The sequence below is a fragment of the Eretmochelys imbricata genome, chromosome 2, assembly GCF_965152235.1.
Source record: "Eretmochelys imbricata isolate rEreImb1 chromosome 2, rEreImb1.hap1, whole genome shotgun sequence".
NCBI classification, from domain to species: Eukaryota; Metazoa; Chordata; order Testudines; family Cheloniidae; genus Eretmochelys; species Eretmochelys imbricata.
In genome coordinates, this window is record NC_135573.1 from 213,455,357 (window position 1) to 213,480,259 (window position 24,903).

General features: G+C 41.1%; 1 protein-coding gene across 1 annotated transcript; it reads right to left on the bottom strand.

The window, feature by feature from the left end:
• Positions 1-2,631: 2,631 nt before the first annotated feature.
• TSPAN13 (tetraspanin 13) lies at positions 2,632-24,632 on the bottom strand. The gene is made up of 6 exons (XM_077809363.1): positions 24,570-24,632; positions 12,134-12,301; positions 7,415-7,495; positions 3,723-3,836; positions 3,231-3,341; positions 2,632-2,706 (listed from the first exon to the last, which is right to left on the bottom strand). The coding sequence occupies exons 1-6, from the start codon at positions 24,630-24,632 to the stop codon at positions 2,632-2,634; spliced, it is 612 nt and encodes a 203-aa protein (XP_077665489.1).
• Between the last annotated feature and the right edge of the window lie 271 nt (positions 24,633-24,903).

A 24,903-nucleotide genomic window follows, 5' to 3' on the forward strand; every position in this document is an offset into this window, starting at 1 on the left:
AAGTGAGAACTGTACATTTTGTATTCTGTTGTAACTGAAATCAATATTTGAAAATGTAGAAAACATCCAAAAATATTTAAATAAATGGTATTCTGTTATTTAACAGCACAATTAATCACGCAATTAATCACAATTAATATTTTAGTTGTGTGATAGCCCTCACTTTCAGACTTTCCTCCACACCCACCAGAAACTTTTTTTTTTTTTTAATATAATGAAGAGATTCTCTTGTAATTACAGGAGCTTCAATAAAAAATAAAAACCTACACACAAAAATAAACCACCACCAAATATCATAAAGTCTCATGATTTGACAAATTGCTAGTCTCTCAGCAAACCTACATTACATGGTTTCAGCCACCACATTTATGGAAGGCTACAATGAAGAGCAAGCAACATTACTTAAAGCACGACCATGAAGAAAGAATTTTAAAAAACAGAATCGCAAATGGGAGCAACTACAATATTTTATTGTAACCTTCACATTCCCAGCATTCCTCTCATTTATTACTAGCTAGGTTCTTGCTAAAATACAGAGTCTGGATACATCAGCTATGATTCCCCTCTGAAGTGGGGTAAAATATGGTTGTGCTACTAGTGTAGCTAAGCCAAAAACAGTTTAGTACCAGCTTAAAGAGAGCATGCTGCCAACCATTTTCCTTGTGTAAACGGACCCTCAGATTGTGAGTGCTTCTTGACAGTATCTTATTAACTTACAATGCTGCTTTTGCATAATGGGACTCCCAAAGCTGCTCCTTTCCACCTTGTTACTGGAGTGCTCTATAAAAAGAGAGGTTTGTCTCTAAGTATGCGCATGCACAGCCGTGGGCCTGAGCTAACAGATAAAGTGTCAGACAGCACTCAAGTATATGTAGCATGGTGCTGGGGTTTGTAGAATGAATAAAAAACTTGTGTACTGCAAATAACTACTTCTCTGCAGCTCTGTACATGAAGTTCTTAATGCTTCTCCCTTCTGTCCCATCTCAAATCTCCACCTAGATGTCTTTATGCAATCTCAGTTTAGAAAGAAACTGAACATACAGATGCCTATATGGGTCCTATCACCTCTGCACCTGAGCACCTGCTTACCATACTAAATTCAGTTATCTCCTATTTAGTGAAGGCCCTTCAACATCCCACCCCAACCTACATTACACTTGTTTCCCTCATACTCTCCAACCTGTGCTGCCTGCGCTCTTCTGTAGCTGCTCTCCTAGATATTGTTTCTGGGCATCTTCCCAGTTTTTCAAGTTGAGTGTCATACAAGGAGAAGAGACGGAATTTCAGCCAAGATGGGCAGCTCCATTGAAATCCTTCACTGAAGACAGGACAACATTTAACCATAATTCAGAGAAAAGAGTGCATGTTAAAAACCACCATGCACCTTGAAGATTAGACCTTCTGATCATCCAGTGTAGTGTATCACGGTCTATAAAGGTATCTATTTTAGCATATGAACAACTTGGTCAAGGACAGCGATTTCTTCTGAAGTTTTAGAGAGCATTCAAGTACAAGCACTTTTTTTTTTTTATTATTTTTAAACTACCAAAAATGCCACAATGATATTTTTACAATTACATTTCAAATCAAGTATTTTAAATAGATACTGAAGGATGAAGATGGGTCAGGTTTGACAATGAATGTCAGTATCACACTTTCATAAGTTACTACAACAATGAATTTAAACTACCTGTAAAAATAGTTTTATAAGAAACCTTTGAACATCAATCAAAATTTGTTACACTAACAAAATGGATCATTACCAGTTCCGATATTGTCTTAGTACCACAGTTCATTCACCTACCAAGAAAGTTGCTTTTTTAAAGTAAAGTACTTCTAAAATTAGTTTCAATAGGTTAATTTTAATGGGTTTTCCTCACTCATTATTATTCTCAATTGCTTAGATACAAAGATAAAAAAAATGTTTTTATTCTCTTTAAATGCAATTCTAAAGATGTCAAAACTAAACCCTACAGAAGTCAGTTAACATATGTTTATATCCATGATCTAAAATGGAATCTTGAATTTATCTAAAAGAAAAGAAACACAATAAAGGGTTGATAAGCTTAAATATTTCAGATGTTCTCTATGGTATTTTTTAACCCACACAGTAGAATGGGAAACAGTGATTCAACAGAAAAAAAAATTTACTGTATTTCACCCTACGGGCATTCAACATACAGATGCATCATTTTAAAGAGAAAGCATTTTTTTTTGTAAAAACAACAAAAAACACACAAGAAAGTGGTAATGTCAGAATATATGTTGGTTGTATTTTTTTGTTGTTCGGTTGGGGTTTAAAAAACAAACAAACAAAAAAAATACATTAAGAAAGGCAATACATTCTGGTGCCATAAAACTAACTTGAAACAGTAGACTGCAGCAATTGTTGTGATCTAACAGTTAACTATCATCTCAGAAGTGTTTACATTGCATTCAGCTACAGAATAGATATATCTATTTCCAGATAGAGAACCCAGAGCTGAAGATGGGAAACCAAAGATGACAAGCACAAACATCTCCATGTAGGAAAATTGTTTTCTTTCAGATCCTTAGCGTGCAGAAGTGCTAATTGCTAGAGAATTCATATTTTAACTGGAAAAGACATTCAGTCCTTGAGAAATTTTCCAATCAAAGAAACGCACTAGGGTTTGCACGAGAATCTTTTTGGTTCCTGTATCTATAAGTCAGCCAAACTCCCAAAATCTGTAAAAGAAGAAGATAGACACTTAGCAGTGCTTTTATCTCCCCACTCCAGGCACCTGGTTTAAAGAACAGAATATTTTCCATCGTGCCTTGATACATAAAATTTGCAAATGCAAGTTCAGGATGTGCTTGCACTGGTACTTAAGTCACAAGAAAACCCCACAAGTTCCCTTGTTACTAGTGGGAGGACATATCCTGGGAGAGATTTCATTCTAGCAACAAGGAGAAAAACCTGCATATCCAGTGTGTGGGGTGTTGGCATATACTTCCCTATGACCACATCAATATCTACAATTATTGCTTAATCATTTATCTACAGTATTAACAATGTAACTGGAAAGGTGTGGCTACCATACGCACTGAAGATTAGAGACTTGGGAAACCACCAGTGCTGAAGACCACATGCCTCTTGGCAGTTTCTGTTCGCTATCCACTCTGCTTGAGTTGCTAGTCAGAAAAGCCAGACGATGTTGAATAATAGTGTTAGATTTCTGTAGTAAAGAATTATGCTAATGTGCACTCACCTCAGTGAAACTGAAGAAGAGTCCTATGCCACCTACAAATCTCAGTACCATTCCTGAATATTCTTCTATTATAGGTGCACATGTTAAACATCGGTTATCTTTAACGCAAGCCTGTAACAGAAGAAATTGCAGCTTTTAGATTATTAAAAAAAAAAAATGTAGCACAAACATGTGAAGCTAGCCAGAGGCACCTAGTCTTTAGATGGCATAGTTTTGCTCAAGACTGGCATTTTTAATAAACTGGACTGTAAATAATACATGACTCCTATGTCATGCTTTTTAATCAGAAGATCTCAAAGTGTTTAAATGAGGTAAGTACCATAAATGAATTGATACAATTTCTGTCTTGTGTATTTGATAATGATTTTTCAAACTATACAGTATTCCTGTAAATGTGATGATATACTTAAGCTGCTAAGCAATGGCAATATGGTTGCACACTTCTCTAGAAAAGAATAAGTAACAAAAGTTATATCTCAGTGATCTACTTACAGCAGAGCAGGTTTCACTTGAATTGAAGTTTCTGAAACCACAACAGTCTAGATTCCTCTCAATATCTTCTCTAGCACTCTTTGTGTTGTTCCATCCAACCTCGAGAAGTTGTCTCTACAAGACACAAAGTTAACACATGCATCATTTAATAAATGCTACCCTTGTTTTTTGTATTTCATTGGTGTCCATGTAGTATGCATGATACTCACAGACACAGCCCCTGCCCTGATGTATTTACAGTCTAAAACAAGCAATATACATATGTCATGAATATAATGTACAAATAGCCCAAATAGCTAAAGCAAGAAAAATATCCAGTATAAGGTTCACAGTCCGTATGGATTATCTCCACACTTTTTCAGATCTGCAGCTGTACCACCAGCAAAGTGGCAACATGAATTTGAATAGGCAGCAGGTTTAAAAACAAACAAAAGGAAGTACTTTTTCACACAATGCACAGCCAACCTGTGGAATGTCTTGCCAGAAGATGTTGTGAAGGCCAAAGATTATAACAGGGTTCAAAAAAGAACTAGATAAGTTTGTGGAGGATAGGTGCATCAATGGCTATTAGCCAGGATGAGCACGGATGGTGTCCCTAGCCTCCGTTTGCCAGAAGCTGGGAATGGGCAACAGGGGGATGGATCACTCGATGATTACTGTTCTGATCATTCCCTCTGGGGAACCTGGCATGGGCCACTGTCAGAAGACAGGATACTGGGCTAGATCTGGTTGGTCTGACCAAATTGGCCATTCTTATGTTCAGATCTCTCATTAACCAGATTTTACTGAAATACTGGTTTTATTGTGACCAACGCCATGCATGGCTGATCATCTAGTTGCCATGCTCTTATTCGCTCCCTGCTGCTGATGCGTCATTGAATTGTGTCAGATACGAATGCTAAAAGTTAAGAGGCACTAACTGAAGGTGCTCCATAAAATCCAACAGTAAAACAGTAAATTTTATGGGCAAGTTTGCTGGAGCTGGGACCTAGCACAGATCCTGCTGTGGAGGAACAAGAGTAAGTTAGTCAGAAGCTGTAGTAACCGCAGCATCAAGCTGCTCAGTTGCACTGAGTTGGCTGGTGGCCCCAGGGAAGTTCCAGAAGACTGGAAGAAAGCTAATGTTTTGCCAGTTTTTAAGGAGGCTAAACAGTATGACCAAGGTAATTAAAGGTATGTCAGCCTAACATCAATCCCACACAAGATAATGGAACAGCTGATACAGGACTCTAGCATTAATTATATTACTTTCCTTTAGTTCTTTATTAATAATCAACATGGGTTTATGGCAAATAGATCCTGTCAAACTAACCCGATATCTTTTTTTTGATATTACAAATTTGGATAAAGGTTATAGTGTTATTGTAATATACTTAGATGTGACATTTTGATTAACATGGCACATATGAAATGGATTAAAAACAGGCTAACAGAGGTCTCAAAATATAACTGAACAGTGAATTGCCATGAAGTGAGTTTTTTTCCAATAATGTCCTGCATGGAGCCATTCTTGGCCCTACACTACTTAACAGTTTTATCAATGACCTGGAGGAAAAAAAAACAAAAAAACAAAAAAAACCCTCCCAAAACACAAAAATCATCACTGAAAGTTTTCAGATGACACTAACATTGGGGCAATGGTAAATAATGACAAGGACAGATTACTGTTTCAGAGTGATCTAGATCACTTGGCAAACTGGGCACAAGCAACAAATACTTTAATATGGCTAAATGTAAATGCATATATATGGGAACAAACAATGTAGGCCATACTTACAGGATGGGGGACTCTATCCTGAGAAAAAAGAAAAGGAGTATTTGTGGCACCTTAGAGACTAACCAATTTATTTGAGCATAAGCTTTCTCGATGAAGTGAGCTGTAGCTCATGAAAGCTTATGCTCAAATAAATTGGTTAGTCTCTAAGGTGCCACAAGTACTCCTTTTCTTTTTGCAAATACAGACTAACACGGATGTTACTCTGAAACCTATCCTGAGAAAGTGACTCTGAAAGAGATTTGGGGGTTGTGGTAGACAAGATGAACATGAGCTCCCAGTGTGATGCTGTGGCCAAAAGTGCTAATGTGATCTTGGGATACATAAATGGAGAAACTTCAAATAGGATTCTCGTGCAAACCCTATATTTGGCACTGGTGTGACTGCTGCTGGAATATTGTGACCCGTTCTGGTGCCCACAATTCAAGAAGGATGTTGATAAATTAGACAGGGTTCAGAGAAAAGCCACGAGAACGATTAAAGGATTTGAAAACATGCCTTATAGCGATGGACTGAAGAAGCTCAATCTATTTAGCTTAACAAAGAGAAGGCTAAGGGGTGTCTTATTTACAGTCTATAAGTACCTACATGGAGAACAAATATTTAATAATGGGCTCTTCAATCTAGCAGACAAAGGTATAACACAATCCAATGGCTGGAAGTTGAAGCTACACAAATTCAGACTAGAAATAAGGTACATTTTTAACAGTGAGAGTAATTAACCTTTGGAGCAATTTACCAAGGGTTGTGGTGGATTCTCCATCACTGAATTTTTAAATGATGACTGGATGTTTTTCTAAAAGAGATGCTCTAGGAATTATTTTGGGGAAGTTTATGGCCTATGCTAATCAGGAGGTCAAACTAGAGGATCACAGTGGTACCTTCTGGCCTTCGAATCTATGAATTAAAGATTAAAAGCTTTCAGAAAGGGTGGGTGCAAAGGTGAGGAAGAGAAAAAGGGAGCACCTTTCCTACTTCCACCTCACACAGAGCCATCAATTAAAGCCCTGCCACATACCCCCCTTCTCCCATGACAGCTGTCCCAGTTTTTTTTCCCCACATTAAGAGGTGTGATCACTGTCATCAGTAGCTCCAGCACAAACTATGCTTGATAACATCTTATCCATGGATGTGTAAACCTCACTAGGTTACAAAGCTGGGCTATAGAAGTGAAGCTGAATAAAGGAGGTAACCTTTAATAAATGGTACAGATTTGTGAAGTCTAACAGTTCAAACAGGATATAAACTTAAAACAAAACAAAACAAAAAAGACTGGCTCTCAGAGGCAGACTGCGGGCCCAGAGGACGGGGCTGGTTCCACGTGCCAGTGTATTACTAGATAGTCACTAAGCAGGGGGGGTCAATGATCTGACTTGTGGATAGAGGGAGGAGATACACCTTAAATCAAATAGGGTTTACATGCTTAATAGACTGGATTGAATATACCTATAATAGCCATAGTTTCTGGATTATTCAATTTATTATATGGAAATGTTTTTTTCATGCGTAAGTAATTCAGTGTTAATCTAAATTTAAGATAACAGCAAAGGAAACTACTGAGTATTAGTTCAGCTTGCTCCAAGTTGCTGAACTTCACATCACATAACTGACATACTTGAGAACAGAAATGTAACCAGAAAGTCTAAAAGTAGTAAAGTCAAAATATAAACCACTGAAAAGGAACACTGAACTGCATCAATGACCTCCTAGGAACCTGACACCCAGCACTGATTTTGCAGCAGTCCTTAGCTTAATAAAGGATGTGAAAAAGGTCCCCATCATCCTTTATAGAGACATATAAGCAATATACTATGCATACTACAGTTTAATCAAGTTGTCAAGGCAGCAGTACATAGCTCATATCTACCTACAAACACATCATTTTTGTTCAACTGAAAATTCAGAAGAAATTTCTTACCTGCTGATCTTTGTTCAATGCCAAACAAGCACAGGAGACGGAAAACTGGACAATGAACACTAGCAAGAGAATAATCATGTACTGAAGAAACACAGTTAAGGTTACATTTTCAAAAGAATTTTAGGTAAGCAAAGCACATGCTTAACAGTTACATGCAGAGTCAAGTATGTACATAAATGGTGCTTAAGAATATAAAAACTATTGAGCATCTAAATGGGAGGACTTGGCCATCTTTTGGAATATATAAATAAGCTATAAGGAATAAGTAAGAGCTCAACCAGACAATGCTTTATGATACAAGTTTAAAAAAAAAAAAATCTAGTTGCAATGCTTTGTATTTGTTTTCTGTAAGTCACATGATTTTAAAGATCTAATGAAAATTCTTTATTTCCCACATATTAAAATTTTAAAAGGACTGGATCTGGGACTTTGATTCAAATACCCAATTAAAATTTTATTTTGATATTTCCTGCAACTACACAAGCTACATAAGATTCATTCTTGCTCTACTTTAAGGCATTACCAGAACAGCCTCTTTGTGATGGAATAGCCGCCTCATACTTGACAGACACTTGTCTTCCTCAATGACTCTTTAGACCACAATATTTCCCAATGCAGAGCAGATTTTACAATTAAAGGAGACTAAGTTCCAAACAAGTCTGTTTCTAAGTCAGATATTCCTTTTAATTGCAGGAGAGCCCATAGGACTTAGTTTAAACGCTTAATATTTACTAGAGCAAAGCTGTAACCACGGAAATAGAATAAATGGTGATCCTCAGGAAATATCTTTCTTGTATCAAGCATCTCCTGTATGTGTGTTCAAGTGTTTTTGGTGGTTTGATCACATCCAGGCCTGTACACAGCTGGGGAAAAAAGAAAAAAAAAAAAGAGCTAAACTCAATTGTAAAAGTGACTTTGCAGCAAAACATGGCCATGTAGTAGTGTCACCTGGGCTTCCATACCTTTTATTCATGTGCTGCACCAGAACACGTACGTTTTCCAAGGGTTTCCTACAGGCATCTGCAGCACAGAAGCAATAGAACTTTACTGTAGCTGCAGCAGTGCCCATAAGCCCAAAAGCCTGGAATATTTGTGTCCTCTAGAATAGATGCAGTCATAGAATCATAGAATATCAGGGTTGGAAGGAACCTCAGGAGGTCATCTAGTCCAACCCCCTGCTCAAAGCAGGACCAATCCCCAATTTTTGCCCCAGATCTCTACATGGCCCCCTCAAGGATTGAACTCACAACCCTGGGTGGTTTAGCAGGCCAATGCTCAAACCACTGAGCTATCCCTCCCCCCCCCCCACTGAGCTATCCCTCCCCCCATATATCCATTAAGAATTGGCTAAGATACAGAAGCAACCTCCTTCCCCCCCACCCTTTGTCTTTCTCTCCTCATCCAGCTACAGATAGGTATGGGACTAGGCTAGACTGAATACATTTTAACTTTGCAAGGAATGCTCAGGTCCCAGCTGCCCAGAAGATCATGTGAACCCATAATTATGTCTGTTTTTAAAACCCACCTTTGTGGGCTAGCCACCACACAGCAATCTCTCCTGCTTGCCACACTTATACATAACGTGGAACTCATAACTGTAATATAAAGCACTAACTAATCAGGCAACTGCTCTATGGAATATACAGCCTCCCGAGGGATCTTCTTGCATCCTGCATGTGCCATGCCTTTTCCTTTAAAAAAGGAAGGATTGGGGAAGAATGAGTGCAGGACAAAAAAAAAAAAATCTTACCATCTCTGAAAAATTGTGTTTATTTTGATAAGGTAAAAGCTAACTGTGGAGACTAGTCTGTATGGAGTCACCACCGCAATGGAAAAGCAGTAGATAAATGCTTTTCTTAGTGGTTTGAACAGATGTGCAAAAGCAGAGCTGTAAAAGGCTGAAGATCCACTGCATAATCTACGGTCCTTTATGTACTAAGGAGCGACTCCTAGAGGTTGTCTAAGGAAAAATATTCAAAATTGATAAAAAAAGATATGTTTGGAGAGAAAATAGTGAGCTCTAACTCTGCTGCAATACACTGGACAGAATGGAAAAATATTTAACCAGAACAGGGAATGTTCATTTGCCTTTTAATGCCTATTTAATCTATTTATTTGTATTAAAGCAACAGCCAGGAACCTGACTAAAGGATCAGGACCCCGTCAGACTAGGTGCTTTACAGACAAAACAAAGAAAAGAATCCCTGCCCCAGAGAACATTTATCTGCTGACCTTGTTAACAAGACTGCAAATTTAGATCAGCAATAAATTTTGTGATGCAGAGGACCGTCTGCAATCATTTTGATCAGACAGCTGACCTAAAAGTGGGAAGTTCCATACTCCCATTGCTAATCCCAGATTCAAAGTTAGCAAGGGTTTAAATGACAGATTTTCTGTGTACAAAGCAGTTAATTTTCCAGGCAGTCTTAGTGGGTAGGCAGCACCCTTTGTTCAAACATTCTTTTTCCTTAAGTGACTCAGAGTCTCACCTTATTACAGAAGGTAACCTGAACCTGCATAAAACTTACACAGGAGACAATACAGGGTCTTTCTTCTCTTGTTTTCTTAAATCTGTTTTTTAAAATGAATCATACTGAAAGGGAAAAAAACCCTTATTTTTAAATATTGAAAATTTGTAATTAGTTTCCTGTCGTTCATTGACAGATTTGTATACTTCTGGAAATTGAACTATTGTTTTAGCAAAATTAAAAAAGTCACTTTATTTTTCATTAGTGGACTGCACCCAGAAATCAAAGTTGGAGCTGATGAAGCTTTACCCCCCACCCAAACCCTAGAACGAAAGCTAAATACGATTATCATGATTTAATCATGGAGGGCATCACCATAAACTATTTACATAGTGCCAACAGAGCACGTTGTCAATACAGCATTAGACAAAGTCCATGCTGGGACCCCCAAGAGCCTCTCGGTGCCATCTGGCAAAGGGTTCACTGATCCGTAACAGCAACTGCTATCAGGCCTGACAAACTCACTACACTCAACACACTGCTTTCATAGTACACATCCAAAGAGGATCAAGTGCAGTATCTAATAAAAGCGTATGTCCTACTGATCATCTTTGTGAGATGTATGGGTGGGTGATATTTAAGATGTTTGTATGTACTGAAATTCTATTTTAGAATCTGTGTCCCACGCAGGTCTGACAAACAAAGATGTAGCTTCACCTGTCTGCCTTGGTTCACATATAAAGTAAGCATTGTAAGCCAACACAATGGAAGTCGGTCAACACACATCAACACACAGATGTGAAAGCAACATGGAACCAGCACCCTAGGGCAGTGGTCTCCAAACAGAGCTGCGCGAGATCACCCAGCAGTGCTGCCGGGCCACACTCAGCTGTTTTTTCCTTCAGCGGCAGCTCTGCATGTCCATGGCTAGTGTTCCCCTCCAGCGGCGGGTCTTCTTCTGTCGGCAGCACGTCTGCAGCAGGTCACCCTGGGGGTGCGCGAGCCAAGAAGTTTGGAGACCACCGCACTAGAGAATAAACCACAGGGGTCATCCTGACTCTAGGGACAAAAACAGTGGATTTGGGGGTGTAACAAAGCAGCAAGAGGACATGTTTTTTATCCTTCACTGAAGTACCAAAAAGAACAGGTGGATCCTAGTCATACTGACTGGCGAGGCCGAGAGATTGCTTTAGGTGAGTAACTGCTTTAGACAAAGATTCTAGCTTTTTAAAGTTAAGGTTTGACTCTAAGGATCGTGTTATACTTTTTGTTTTATATGTAACCATTTCCGTTTCCACCTGTCAGCCTTACTCACTGTCTTGGGTCGTGGCTTTTGATAATAAAACTTAAGATTGTTTTTACTATAAATATATCTCAGCGATGTGAGGTTATCAAGGATCTGCTCCTGCACTGAACTGTGTGTTCCCTGGGGGACAGCAAATCTGGTAATTTCTGTGGGTGTCAAGTTAGAGGGGCTGGATGCTGCATGGGGGTGTTTTCAGTGGTGCTTGGATACACCTATTGTTAACCTGCAAAACAGAGTCCTTCAGAGATTGTTTGTGGGCTAATGGTGTTAGGGAGCTGACACCCAGTTAAGCACCGGCAAGTCTTCCTCTCACTGAGGCAGGAGGGTAACAAGGAGACTGTCAGTCCTGGACACCCCGAGAAAGTGTCTTACATGCTCATTTCTAATTCAGGGTGACAAAGGACTAGATGTGAATGAAAACAAATGGAGGCTGAATGAAATAGGTGTAACCCACTTCATAGAGATTCAAAGATCCCATTGGTGCCTGAGAAATATCTTAATTTCCCTATAATAAATTCAGGGGAACCAGTTACACCAGGGCTGTCATCTGACTCCACTACAACACATTTGAGTTTACTTTAACCTAGAGTTAGAACTGTGTTATAATTAGGTCAGGGGACAAACATACAGTAAAAGTCTCCTGTGACTGTTATAGATGTAATGTAGATGAGTCCTTGACAGAAATAACATTCTCATCATACAAATAAAAAGGAAGCAAGAGGTTTTTAAAACAAAAACACCACACACCTACAGTGGATGAAGGGACGCATTATGGAGAACTAATTTTGGGCACAAACTGGGAAGGAGTGTTGGGACACCTTTTTGTTCTGTGTTTGTATAGCACCGAGCACAATAGGGTTCTGGTCCACAACTAGGGATTACTCTAACACACACACACACACACAAACTACAACTTGTGTTTGTAAATTTCCAATCAAAGGATACAAAGAAGAGTAACACCTGATGGTGTTTGACTGCACCGATCAATCCAACCAAAGCAATAAGGAACAGAAAGATCCCCACTGCAATTGCCACGCCAACTACTCGGAAACTAGAAATGAGGCCAAAGCCTATACCCCATGCTGCAATTCCAATCAGCAGCAGGCTGACCAGCTAGAAGGGAGGGAGGGGGAGAGAGAGAGAACAAACGACAATTAGTATCTAAACAAAAAATAGTAGAGCTTGCTAGTACTCCTAGCACTAATGTTTCTTGAAATTAAAAGAGGATACTTCCTCTCCCTACCACTGAAAAAACTAAAGTCCAAAATATGAAGTTAACAATTTAAAAATTAGCTCCTGTAGAGTTCTCTTGTTCATAATGTGCAAGTGTACATTTACCTTTCAATATTGTGAATGTGAGGTCTGTTCCAACACATTCCATCCTCAGTTTAAGACCAATGTCTCATACCAGAGACACCAATATAACAATGGGGATTATAATAGAGTTGAGCATGCATCTGAAACAAGGATTAACAGCTTTATACCACAGATTGAGAAATAAATTAGAGTTCCAAATACCTTGTGAGAAATACAAGGTCTATTTAAAAAAAACAGGATATACTTGGCTCGGTTGCTACGTGAACAAGTTGGAAAAAAATACCCTACTTTCTAGACATATAGTCCAATCAGCACTATATCAGTGTTAATCTTCAACATTTTCTGAATTGTTGATGTTGGGACAATACACATTTACAGAGATCAAATGCAAAGATGCTGTTTGCAGTATTTGACATGCTACTCTGACAGCAAAACAAACAGTCAGGAGTCTTGTCCTCACTGAATGTGCCTTTGGGAAGACAGCTTTTCTATGAAGCAAAGACTACTCTAATCATCACAGCAAATTCAAAACGCTCTCAGTAAGCCGTTTCCTTCCTTTCAAAGGACGGTATTCTGAAAATGCAGATTGTGGTTCAACTAGTTTACTGGAAATATTGTTTTATGAGCAGGAAGGCCCAGCCTTTCCTGTGTTCAATCTAACACAAAGAAAAGTGTTGGAGCCATGAAAAACTCCAGGATCTCTAGATCTGGGATGGGATATGAAGGAGGGAAGTAGACCACAAATAATCAGAGCCCGGAACAAACTATGAAAGGAGCTAGGGGGAAAAAAAAAAAAGGGTCTCACGTTTTAAAAAAAAGAGATTGAAAACTGGAAGTGTTCTCAGTTTCTAAAACCTGGTCTTGCCGGTAATTCACAGTTTTGTAATTAAGTGCAGCTGTAAGTATTTTGCCTAGTACAACTATTTGATTTTACTAATCACATAAATGCAATCTGAATGCTACATGTGGCTTTCAATTTTCATTTAAACAAATTTACAGCAAGACATCTTCATGCTCCCTCCCTAAACCCAAACAAAAGATTTCCAACCCATCTTCAGTTCCAACATAGTTACCCAGGGCCATTTTTAAAGGTATGTATTCAGAAGTCCCACTATGGAAGTTCAAAAAAAAAAAAAAAAAAAAAATCACATAGGCCCCGAAATACCATTTTTGACATATATAAATCCATTATGCCACTAAGGGCTTGTCATAAGGGAAAATTAATCCAAACTAATTAAGGTATGAATTTGAAATGGATTAGTTAAACTGCCTTAAACTCCTGCATTAACACCCTCATTGAGAATTAAAATGGCCTTCATTCAGTTTAGTTTAATTCACTTCCAAAATGAATTAAGAAAAGCCAAATTAAGGCCACTTTAACTCTGAAAAACAGCGTCCACATGGGGATTTAATGCTGTTTAACTAATCTGGTGTCTTGGATTTTTACTTTTACTGAACTAGGCTTAGGATAAAACTAGGTAAGCAAGACTCTGAATGACACTGGCAAACTGCCCAGTATCTCTCAAGGCCTTTTTCTGTGGAGGTAGGGAATTTGTTTTGTATTGATTTTCATAAAGAAAGACAATAAAAAGTTCAAAAAGGTAAAGATACACCTTGCATAAGTCTCTGAATATCACATGCTTCATGGGATCTCCAAAACAATTATGCAATAGGTCTAAGCTGCAAGACCAGACAATGTTACATAGACGTGTTGGGGGTGGGGGATATCAGTAATAAACTAGGAAAAGACATACATGAGTAGGGAAAGGAGGGAGGAACAGGATGGGGGGAGGGAGGAAGGGAGGGAAAAAGAGGGGGTATTAGGTGGAATAGAGGTCTGGCATTCTGTAAGCCATCAACATTTTTTTAATCCAAGTTTATCTAGAAACAGGGTCCAAATTTCTTTGAAATCATAATTTAAAGCAACCTGTAAGAGAATTTGCCAATTTACTAATATTACTTGTACAAAGGATGAAAACCCAGCTGTACTGAAGTCAATGGAAGTTTTGCCACTGACTTCAGTGGAGCCAGGATTTATTACAAGGTATGCTACCTCACTAGTAATATGCAGCAGGTAATTCTCAAGCTATACATCAAATAATGAGAGAAGAAAATGAAATATAATGTACTCAACTTTGGAACAAATTCAATCAGGAAGGATCATTTACTATACAGCATATCTGGTTGGGTCATAATAGGAAGCCAGTGTTCTCCTCAATTTAAAACGTTCAACTGTGAGTATATTCTTCAAGTACCATCAAATGTATCTTTACTTTTGATGGCAGTGTATTAAGATACACACTATCACAAATACCCAAACAATTAAAAAATATAGTATAGAGTAAGTGGGTCTATTTTTAGTTTATTTCCATTTGGAGTAACTGCAAGGAACCACAGACTGTGACTGTAGTAATAAGTACAAGTGGAATGTGGTAAAGTCCAGTTTACTCAAGTGGGCAGCATTCATACGCAAGCAGAAACTTTCCAGAATGAAGGATAGCTTGTGGCACTCCTCTTAGAACAGGCTAGTGCAATCAGGCTCTCATTCTCCCCTACTCAAATCCTTGGTGTCTCTGAAGAGAGCAAACAAACAAAGATGCCTTAGGAAAGTCTGGTGGTGATGATTAAGGCTACAGTTTGGTCAAGGAAATTGTGGAATCCGTAACTTCAGCCCACAGCAGCTGGGAGCTGGTAGTCCCACCTCCCATGGTGGCTGGGAGCTGGGGGTCCCTCTACAGCTCCCCAGCCAACATGGGCTGTGGAGGGGAAGGGCAGGGGCAAATCTCTTAGAGCTCCCCAGCTGCCACGGGCAGAGGTCCCTACCAGCTCCCAGCCTCGGGGAAGGGGCCACAGCTCCCAGGCACAGCAGGATGCTCGACCCTCCTACCTCCCTGTTTTGTCATGGACATTTTTAGTAAAAGTCCGGGACAGGTCATGGCTTCCGTGAATTTTTGTTAATTGCCCATGACCTGTCCGTGACTTTTACTAAAAAAGTCCATGACAAAAACTGTAGCCTTAGTGATGATTGCTTGTTCAACTAAAAACTGGACGGAGACTAAATACATTTCAGAAACATTTCTCAGATGACAACTTTCAGTCATTAACAACCTATACTGCTGCAGCTGCATGGTCTCCTGTGTAGCTGCTCTACACTGGCAGGAGAGAGCTCTTCTGCCGCCATAATCAAACCACACTCAATAAGCCTGTCTGTCTGTTGTCTGTCGCCAACATAACGCTGTCTGCACCGGGGTGTGTGTGTGGGGGGTGTGTGTGTGTGTGTGGGGGGGTGTGTTCCCCCCACCAGCCCAGAACTGAAGCATGTAACTTGCCTTCATGGGGCCCTGGATAATTGCCCTGCTTGCCAGCCCTGCACTTGCAACCCCCCTAAACCTATCCTGCAACCCCCCAGGTTGAGAAACGCTGATCTAGGTGAGTTGAGTACACGCTGGAAGGCATGTTGAGTACTGCCAGGGGTATGCGTACCCCTAGTTGAGAACCACTGCTATAGATATATCAATGTCTATTAGAAAATGTAAGGAGCCTGGAATGTGTTTTCTGTTCCTCTGCATTTAATCTGAGATCTCAAATTCATAGGCCACTCTTGCATCATATGGAAATTAAGGCTAAATGAATGCAGTTCTTTAGCTAGCTGTGATTAAAACTCCTATCAGCCCCTGCCTACCTCCTTCCTCCTGCACAGCTAAGGGGAAACGGTCCTGCCTGCCTCCTGAACCAGGAACTGGCTGAATTATGTTTGGAAGCAGCAGCAATTGAGAAGCTGAAGCAGTAATCAGATGACAAGAAGGGAGCTGGAGTAGAAGTGAACTTGGAGAAGGAACCACTTGTGCATGGAACAGACGGACACTGCCAGACATTACAGATTGTCGGTCCGTGTGGGCCTTATAGGGGAGCAGCAGCTGAGCAGGGAACCAGTGCAGAGGTGCCCAAATGAACGTATGGCCTGGAAACCTGCAAGCACCTATCGGCTTGGAACAGAGACTGGACTGGAAAGGGCACCCTGGACACTAGGCCTGGAGAGCCCTAACTCTTGAGTGGACTGCTCCAGGGACCCAAACAAGAATCGCTTTTGCTCACTTTGAACTGTAACTTCTTAAGCCTTTGTACCAAAGATATCTGCTACCTCTTTTTCCTGCCAGTCCTAGCTAAACGCCTTTTCCCTTGGCCCAGTAACCACTCAGACACACGGCTAGCACCCACAAGACCTACACCTGAAGCACCTACAGCAGTGGTCCCTAGACTTTTGAGGGCAGTGCCCCCCCTTCCCCCTGTCCACAACCCCCCCATTCCCTCTCCCCCGCCCCGAGCTGGGAGCAGCCGGGGGGGGGGAAGGGGAGAGAAGATGTGGCCAGGGTAAGGGAGCTAGGGCCGGAAGTGGGGCCAGTATCCGAGCCGCAGCCAGGGGCAGGATCGGAGTCGCAACTGGGATGTGATGGGGGCTGGCAGCCGGGGCTGTGTGCAGCTCCACTCCGGGGCTAGCCCCAGCCCCAGGCGGAACAAGCAGTGTCACAGTCATGCTCCCAGCCGGGTGCAGAGCCGTACCGAGCCGGGGCCGGGGCCGTGGCCGTGGCCGAATCAGAGCTCGGGGGGAGGAGGGGCTGGGTGGCACTCTTCCCCCATGGGGCTGCCCTGAACCCACTGTGCCCCCCAAAGGCCCCACCCTACCTTCATAGGGGGGCACGTCCCACACTTTGGGGTTCTCTGACCTACAGTATGTACCTTCAAGTGACAGCACACCTGGCACGCTACTGGCACTGTAGGGGTTTGGGGTATTGAGCAACTTCCTGTCCCATTTATATAGTAGCCCACCTGTAATGTTGACTTTAGCTAAGATTTTCTCCAATATCACTCTCCATTAAAGTTTGTGTGTGTACTGAAGCAGCTATAATGAAAGGACTGGTTGACTCACGGCGATTGGTAACAGGCAATTTCACCTGTAGGTCACTGGTTTAACTAAAGGAGTGATCAAAGCCTAGTTACTAAACAACCTTGTGACGTGACAGGCAATATATGTGAAAGGAGAGAAGAATGCTGCAAGTCAGAAAAGCGGGTTGTGCTGTTGGCATGACAGTCCAGCTGAACTATGTACAATACTCGCTAGTTCAGAGCAAGTTGGGTTTGCTGCTTTTAACTGAAAGAATAATCCCCTTTTCAGAGGAATTGTAACAAAAATGCCTCTGATGTTTAAATCATGTTTTGTATACAGGTGTCAGAGGACCATTTATTTTTTGCAACTGTTAGAAAATCTAGGTGCCTGTATTTTCATCTTTGTTGGTTTTCTGTGCCAATTTGAGACACTTGGTACCATATTTTCAAAACAGGTGAGGACCCAGTCCTCATGTTCTTTTCCACAGCAGGAATTGGAGGGTGGGGCAGCATAAAGGCAGCTTTAAGCCACCTTTGTGCCTCCTATATTCTGGGCCTTGCTAGGAGCCAGCCTAAGGGCTGCTCTAAATTGTGCTGATTTGTAAAAGCTGTCTAGGGACAATTATGCTGGTTTAAAAGAGCCAGACTATAGTGCACTCCACGCCCCTCCCTCCTACTCTTGATTTTCCCCCTGTAGCTGGACTGGCAGCTATACACCAATCACTTCCTTTCACTGAGGAGATTTCTTGGAGACCTGTTTCCTCCCTCTTTATATCATCAGAAAGGAGGTGGATAGTGCAGCAGAAATCTGGCCCAGGTGTATCTTAGACTCCACTCCCAAATATCGAGGCACACAAAATTAGTGAACCCTTTTGAAATTTTGACCTTAAGTTATTAACCAAATGACTGTTTGGTTACAACTAGTCACCTTTTGTGACTCAAATCTTCAAACTCTCATCAAAAGTACAGTGCTGCACAAAATGTAGAAGAATATATAGCAGCCATAGGCAAGCAAACCGTCACAAACCTACGCCCATCTTCTAAACCAAAGCCAAATTCTGAGGTCTTGTTTTGACCACCTCTTGTTTCATCCAAGTGTTTGGAGATTCCTCAAGAAAGACAACTCTGGCAGCGTTGCCTATATAATCATGGTTTTGGCTTATTAGAAATCCTACATCATTTCCATACCAAAAGAGATAAAACAGGGAGTGCAGGCTGCTGGCAAATCCTAATAACTCCACAATTCTCGTAACAGCTCCTCATGCTACCCCAGACCTGTATGTGGGGGTCATAGTGAGTTTAACACTAGCAGTTTACTACACATTTAAATTAAAAAAAACAAAACAAAAGCCAATGGAGGTTTACTTTTTACCTGCTTGAGCAGACTTTCTACCACACAGTAAAGTCTGATCTCATGTTCTGGCATCTCTATAGCTAAATACAGACACCGTGCTCTGCTTAAGCTATTTGCATGAGCTATTGCCAGTCAATATGGAACCCGAAATATCAGAAGTTGCCGGGCTCCCCACCAGTATCTGACAATTACATAGGAAGTGGAATTGACATTAAACCTTGTAATAGACTGATGTATGGTAAATCCAAGTACATTTCCAGGTTTGTCACATGAATCTTAGAAATATTCCTAGGCCCTCTGTAGCCAATGTTATGCACTATCAAATGTGCACAAAGAAACTGGTGACAAGAGCATGCAATGGATCAATATGATTTAGTTTAGGTTAACAAGAATATTTACTAAATATTTAGAAGCAGCTTCTGTATCATCATTTTGTATAGACATAAAAACTGAGTCCATCTTATAAAGCTACCTTCAAAGTTACCTTGGGTGGAGAAGGTGTTAGATATGGGGGAAAACAGTATATCTACGAATATCAAAGAGATAAGATGAGGTAGGGTTCTTCAGTACAAGCAGTTGCTGTGTAAACCTCCCCTTACTGTCTTGGCATTGCACACCCAAACTTTTTAATTAAAGACATTAAAAACTCTTGAGTGGAGATGCCAACCGTAACAAGTAGTGTGGTCACTTAGTAGCTGCTTATCTACATCACAGGTTGAGAAATTCATTTTCATATTAACTCAAATGGAAATTTGCTCTGTTCTCCTACAGACTATGAACTAACCTATTACCCCATACGAACTTGTCCCATCCTGGCACAAAGTTAGAGTAGTCCTCTGGTTGCTCTTATTCCTGACTGCACATGATTCCAGAAGCCATTGAAACAGTGAGAAATCACTGGGAAATAGGTACACCTGCCCCTGTTTACCCTGGGAAAACCCACTGTGCCAAGGGTAAGGAAGGGGTGGCAAAGAAACTGACATGGTGGCTCTTCTTGGCTACACTAGGATCTCCAATAGAGGGAATCCTTGAAAAGAGGACAGATTCACTAGCTTTGCATTGGAAGATATTTTCCCCATGATGGAGTCCACCCGCACTTGGCTAATGCTTTGCTATTAGCCATGTTCCTTGTTATCAATAGCCAGGCTGGCAAAGGGTTGTCTTCTCAATATGAGAATTTCTGTCCTCATCCAAGATCTTTTATGAAATTCAGAGCAAATTTTATTTTCAGGTTATATTGGGATATGGGGAAAGGGAACCTGTTGAAAAACAGAAAAAGGACGTAGCATTAATCCAGTAATTACAACAGCTGTAGTTACTATAATCCATCAGCACAACAGGCAGTGTTATAGAAATATGGAGCATGACATGACAAAGCATGACATACTTTAGTATTACTTTGAAATTATAAGACAGTTTTACATACCCTCAGTAGATAAACGTGAGCTCAGTTACAAACCACTATCAGATATTTGGTATTTTCCATTGATTAAACAAACAAGGTGCAGTTACATCATGAACTCTGTACTAGCTAAAATTACATACCTTTAACTGGAAAAAAAATGAAGCCACATCTACAGTAAATATTTATGTAATTTAAGTAAACACATTCAATAATTTAAAAAAAAAATCCAAGTTGCAATATTGAAAGTTTTAAAAAAATTTCAAAGTTAGGTCTCTACAGTTCCTGCAGCAACAGAAATTTAACTCTTTAGACTGTTGCTCAGAGGATACAAGACAAGTGGTTTTTGGTGGGATGGTTGTCAGCAGGTCTTTAGTTAAATTAATCCTCACAGCAGAGCTACCTATTTAGGTTTTGATAGTTAATTGTAACTTCAATATTCCCCTTCCGATAAACTGATTAAACAAGATATTAACTGCCAACACCTTTACTTAATCACAGTCATTAAAGAGGAACTCTCTACTTAAAGAAAATCCTGTCTCATTTATGTAAGCTAATATTAGTGCAATTACCAACTGAAAGTTTAGCAGCATATTTTTTTAATATATAATGTTATACACAAACCACATACATTTCTATTTGACAATACTTTGCAGACAGTCATTTTACCCTCTGGAATAGCAACAGGCGAAAAAACGTGTTTTAAAAAAACGTAACTGCAAAAACCTCAAAAATCGGCACGGACGTGAAATTACATATTTTTTCTCCTAATTGACTAGATTTCAAATTGATGTTCCTTAAATACAAAACAATTTTCCCAGTAAGTCTTCAGTCAAGAAAAAGCACTTAAAGTATGTGAGTAATCCCACAGGCTTCAGTGCAACTACTCACATTCAATTGACCGTATGCGGGCAGATTAGATTCCCTGTTCCCACACTGAATCCCAGTGTGGTGAGTGAGGCTCTGCATGGGCAGTCACAAATTGCAGGACCAGGACTTAAGCACATTTGAAGCAGACCTCCAACAATTAAGTAGAGGAGAGAATAAGTTATCAGCAAAACGTACTCTAAAAAGAAGAAAGTAATTAGCCCACTGAAGGCAGAAACATTTTAGACTTTTTGCAAGGTGTCAACAAAACAATACAAAAAAAACCCACCACACCCTTTTCATTCATGGATTCGTTCAGACAAATTTACAGCAATGAACTTATCATAGTCAACAGAAGTTACTTTTCACTATTGTACCGGTAAAGTCGGTGCCAATAGTGACTTGTAATATCCTGCTTGGTTGTTTTGAAAATTAAGATATTATTTTAAAGTGACAGAATATGAATTATAAGCTTTTAGAGGCTACAGTAAGAACCTGCAATTCCCAGGATAAATTAGCTACTACTATGGAATATAAAAAGACACCTCACATACTAAGCTATATTGTCCCAATTCCAGACACAGAAATTGTTCAAGAGATGCCATCAACTAACTCATATGTCAGAAAGAAATTTTTTTAGTCATGTTACTCACTCATTGGATTATTTGAAGAGGATCCATTTTTTAAAATACAGTTTGTTTTTATTCATGCTTTGGTTGCTTTCTGCATTTCTTCCTACTTAGACATTTAAACCAGTTTAAGTCAGCTGCACTGCCGTGATTGGAGTGCTTTGATTTTTAATATTGTCAGGTCAACACCCAAGGAACTGAGCAGACTCAGCATCTTGTAGGATCAGGCACTGGTGAGGCCAGCTTTGAGTAGAATACAGCATTACCAATACTATTGTGACTCAAAAATCTACAGACACAAGTCTTATGGCTTGGTTTTAATTGACCTTAATGTAAGGCAGTGTTGGGCAACCTGCAGCTGCCGCATGCAGCCCATCAGGCTAATCTGTAAGTGGTCCGGCAGACTGTGTGTTTACATTTGCAGGGCCACCTGCAGCTCCCAGTGGCGGCGGTTCTTGAGCGGATTACCCCGATGGGCCACAGGTTGCCCACCCCTGTTGTAAAGAGAAGTACCATTTGTTTTTCTAACTACAATTACATTTCCTGCAGGGATCAGATGGGGTATTTGGGGGGTGGGGGGAGTGGCAATGCTCTTCACAAAATAAAACACAAGTTGTCAAAATGAGGCCTTCTCACATTAGATTGTGCAGGTGTTTAAAACAAGATAACGTAGTTCTGTGTGGATGTGTTTAAAACATGAACATGTAGCTCTCCCTTGGTGGTGCTGATCTGCCCATAGGCTCTGCAAGACTCCTTGGGCTTAGTTACTAACTGGGGGATGGAGGGGAAGAGAAGAGGGAAAAAAGGAGGAAAGTGGTGTTATCTTCCAAACACCACCACAGCCATGACACCAAAAGGAGAATGTCACTCAGTACATTGTGCAGACCTGTGAGTCTCTCTGTCCTCCCTTACATGAGAAATTAAACAGTTAACAATGTTGGACTTAGAAACACATCTTTGCATCAGTTTACACTCTTACATATTTGAGGTTTTCTTCACATCCATAACAGCTAGAGACTTACTTTTGTTTGTTAAATTAAAGCTGAGATTCAAGAGAACAAGATGCTATCTCCAGAAAGGTGCCAGTATGCAGAACTACAGCGGATTCCAAATGGGATATCCAGGCTGACCTGGCATTCCCTTACATTATTGTCAAATGTAAAAGTAAAAAAATATTAAATGCATGTTATAACGATTAAATTTAGATTTTTAGGAGATCTGTGGAAGGAAACAGTTATAACACCTCGCTACACTTCTCCCTGCTTCTGCACCAAAAAGCCTTATAATAAAAAAACAATTAGTTACAAATTTTGTTTTCTTTTATGTATTGGAAATAGCTACTTAGTTCTACTGGGGGAGGGGGGGGTAAAATTATAAGGTTGTTTTTAAATTTGAGCACTGCAGTGAGTCAGTCATTTGCACATACAACTTTTAAATCCAGTAAAAAACAAAATATTTTACATCTCCTCCTCCCTAAACAGCCAGTACCCTACCCAACAATGTTTTGAAATATTACTCATTTTTAAAAAGGAAATGGACATATGAATTTATTGTAGGCATTTCTAAATCACTATTGCTAGAGTAGCTGGAGGCTCTTTAATATTTTCCCCTCGCTGTGTATAAGTGTCTATTGAATGAACTTGCTCATATGTGCAGCCTAGATAAAAGATTTTGCAGAGCCAAAATGACATACAAGTACAGCAGTTTTACATGTAATCATGCCAAAGGGACCTCTTTTTAGCACCTTACTAAGCACTATGGCAAAAATGTAAAAAAGGAGCCTTCCTCATTCCTTCACTGGACAAGGAGATCTTTCTAACTAAAAAAAGGTGTGAGCAGATTTATTCTCAACTTTAACCAAATGACATTCAGGCTTTGCAGCGCTCTTTCCCCACTTTCTTGGTTTGGCTTGTTTTATAACATAATAAATGAGAAACTAAATGCAATAGGTGACATGTGATGATTTAGTCAGGTGGAAGTTTGGGGGTGGGGGGAGAAGGATTCCAGAGCCTAAAGTGTACTGGTCAGCAGTTAAACAAGATAAGCACCGGTCTCAAGGAGACGAAGGTGGATTTTGATCTGAAACAAGACACGTTGCTCCAGTTTACAAATCACCAGCACGGCAGGATGGTTTTTAAAACAATTGGTTTCAGAGTAAACAGCCATGTTAGTCTGTATTTGCAAAGCCTCTTACAGTTTGTATGGCAACTTTCACCTTCTCTGTGTATATCTTCGTACTATATGTTCCATTCTATGCATCCGATGAAGTGGGCTGTAGCCCACCAAAGCTTATGCTCTAATACATTTGTTAGTCTCTAAGGTGCCACAAGTACTCCTGTTCTTTTTAAAACAATTGTAGTTAGTTAGCATTAGCAACCAGACTGATACTGAACACTGGAGACTTTACTGATGAACAAAATAGATTCACAGGCCAATCCAAGCTCCCCCCGCCCCGCATCCTAGGAGCATACAGATCTCTGCACCATCCCTATACAAGTCTGACGCGTGGTCAAACAACCCTGTCTGTCTCCCAGACGATTCAAGGCGGACTTCCCCCTTCAAAGAGACTGTGAGGCAAGCCGGCCACCGAGACCCCAGCAGCTGCTGGTCTTTTAACTCCCTGGCCGATCTCTCTGCTCTGCCTGCACGCGCTGCCCAGCCAGGAGCAGCTGCCGATCCCGGAGGCTCCTCGGCGGTGCCCTGGCTGATGCGGAGGCAGAAGCTCCGGCGCAACGCCCCAGCCTCGCCGGCTTCAGACGGCGAGGCTGTGGCCGCCCCAGGCAGGCGGCAGCCTGACACGCAGGGGAGCTGCTCTGCCTCCCTCCTCCCCCGAGCGGGGGGAGTTACACTCAGGCCCGGAGCCCCCCAAGGAGCTGCCCAGCAGGGGCACAGGCTGGCGCTGGGCCGGGAGCAGCGGCAGCTACTCACCGTGTAGAGCAGGTTGAGGGCGCACAGGCAGTTCTTGGAGCAGGTGAAGCCCCCGCAAACCATCTCGCCAGCGCCCTTCGCCGCGGCGGGAGAACCGGGCTGCCGCGGGCGAGCTGGCGGGCAGCGAGCGAGCGAGCGAAGGCAGGAGCGGCGAGGCCCTCGGGCTGGCGCCTGCTGTCCCAGCGCTCGCCTCTCCCTCGCGGCAGGTGGCAGCTCGAGCCCGCAGTGCGCTGGCAACTCACGCGCCCTCCCGGCGTGTCGCGCCGGCGATGCCGCCGCCTCGGGGCGGGTGGGAGGAGCTGCGCTGGCCGCCGCGCTCGCTGATTGGCTGCAC

Excerpts from the sequence above, each read along its gene's own strand:
- TSPAN13 (XM_077809363.1), bottom strand. The coding sequence starts at position 24,632 with ATGGTTTGCGGGGGCTTCACCTGCTCCAAGAACTGCCTGTGCGCCCTC. Across the intron at positions 3,342-3,722 it reads CAAGTGAAACCTGCTCTGCT|GCTTGCGTTAAAGATAACCG; the intron begins GTAAGTAGATCA and ends CTTCTGTTACAG. Across the intron at positions 2,707-3,230 it reads TCTTCTTCAGTTTCACTGAG|ATTTTGGGAGTTTGGCTGAC; the intron begins GTGAGTGCACAT and ends CTTCTTTTACAG.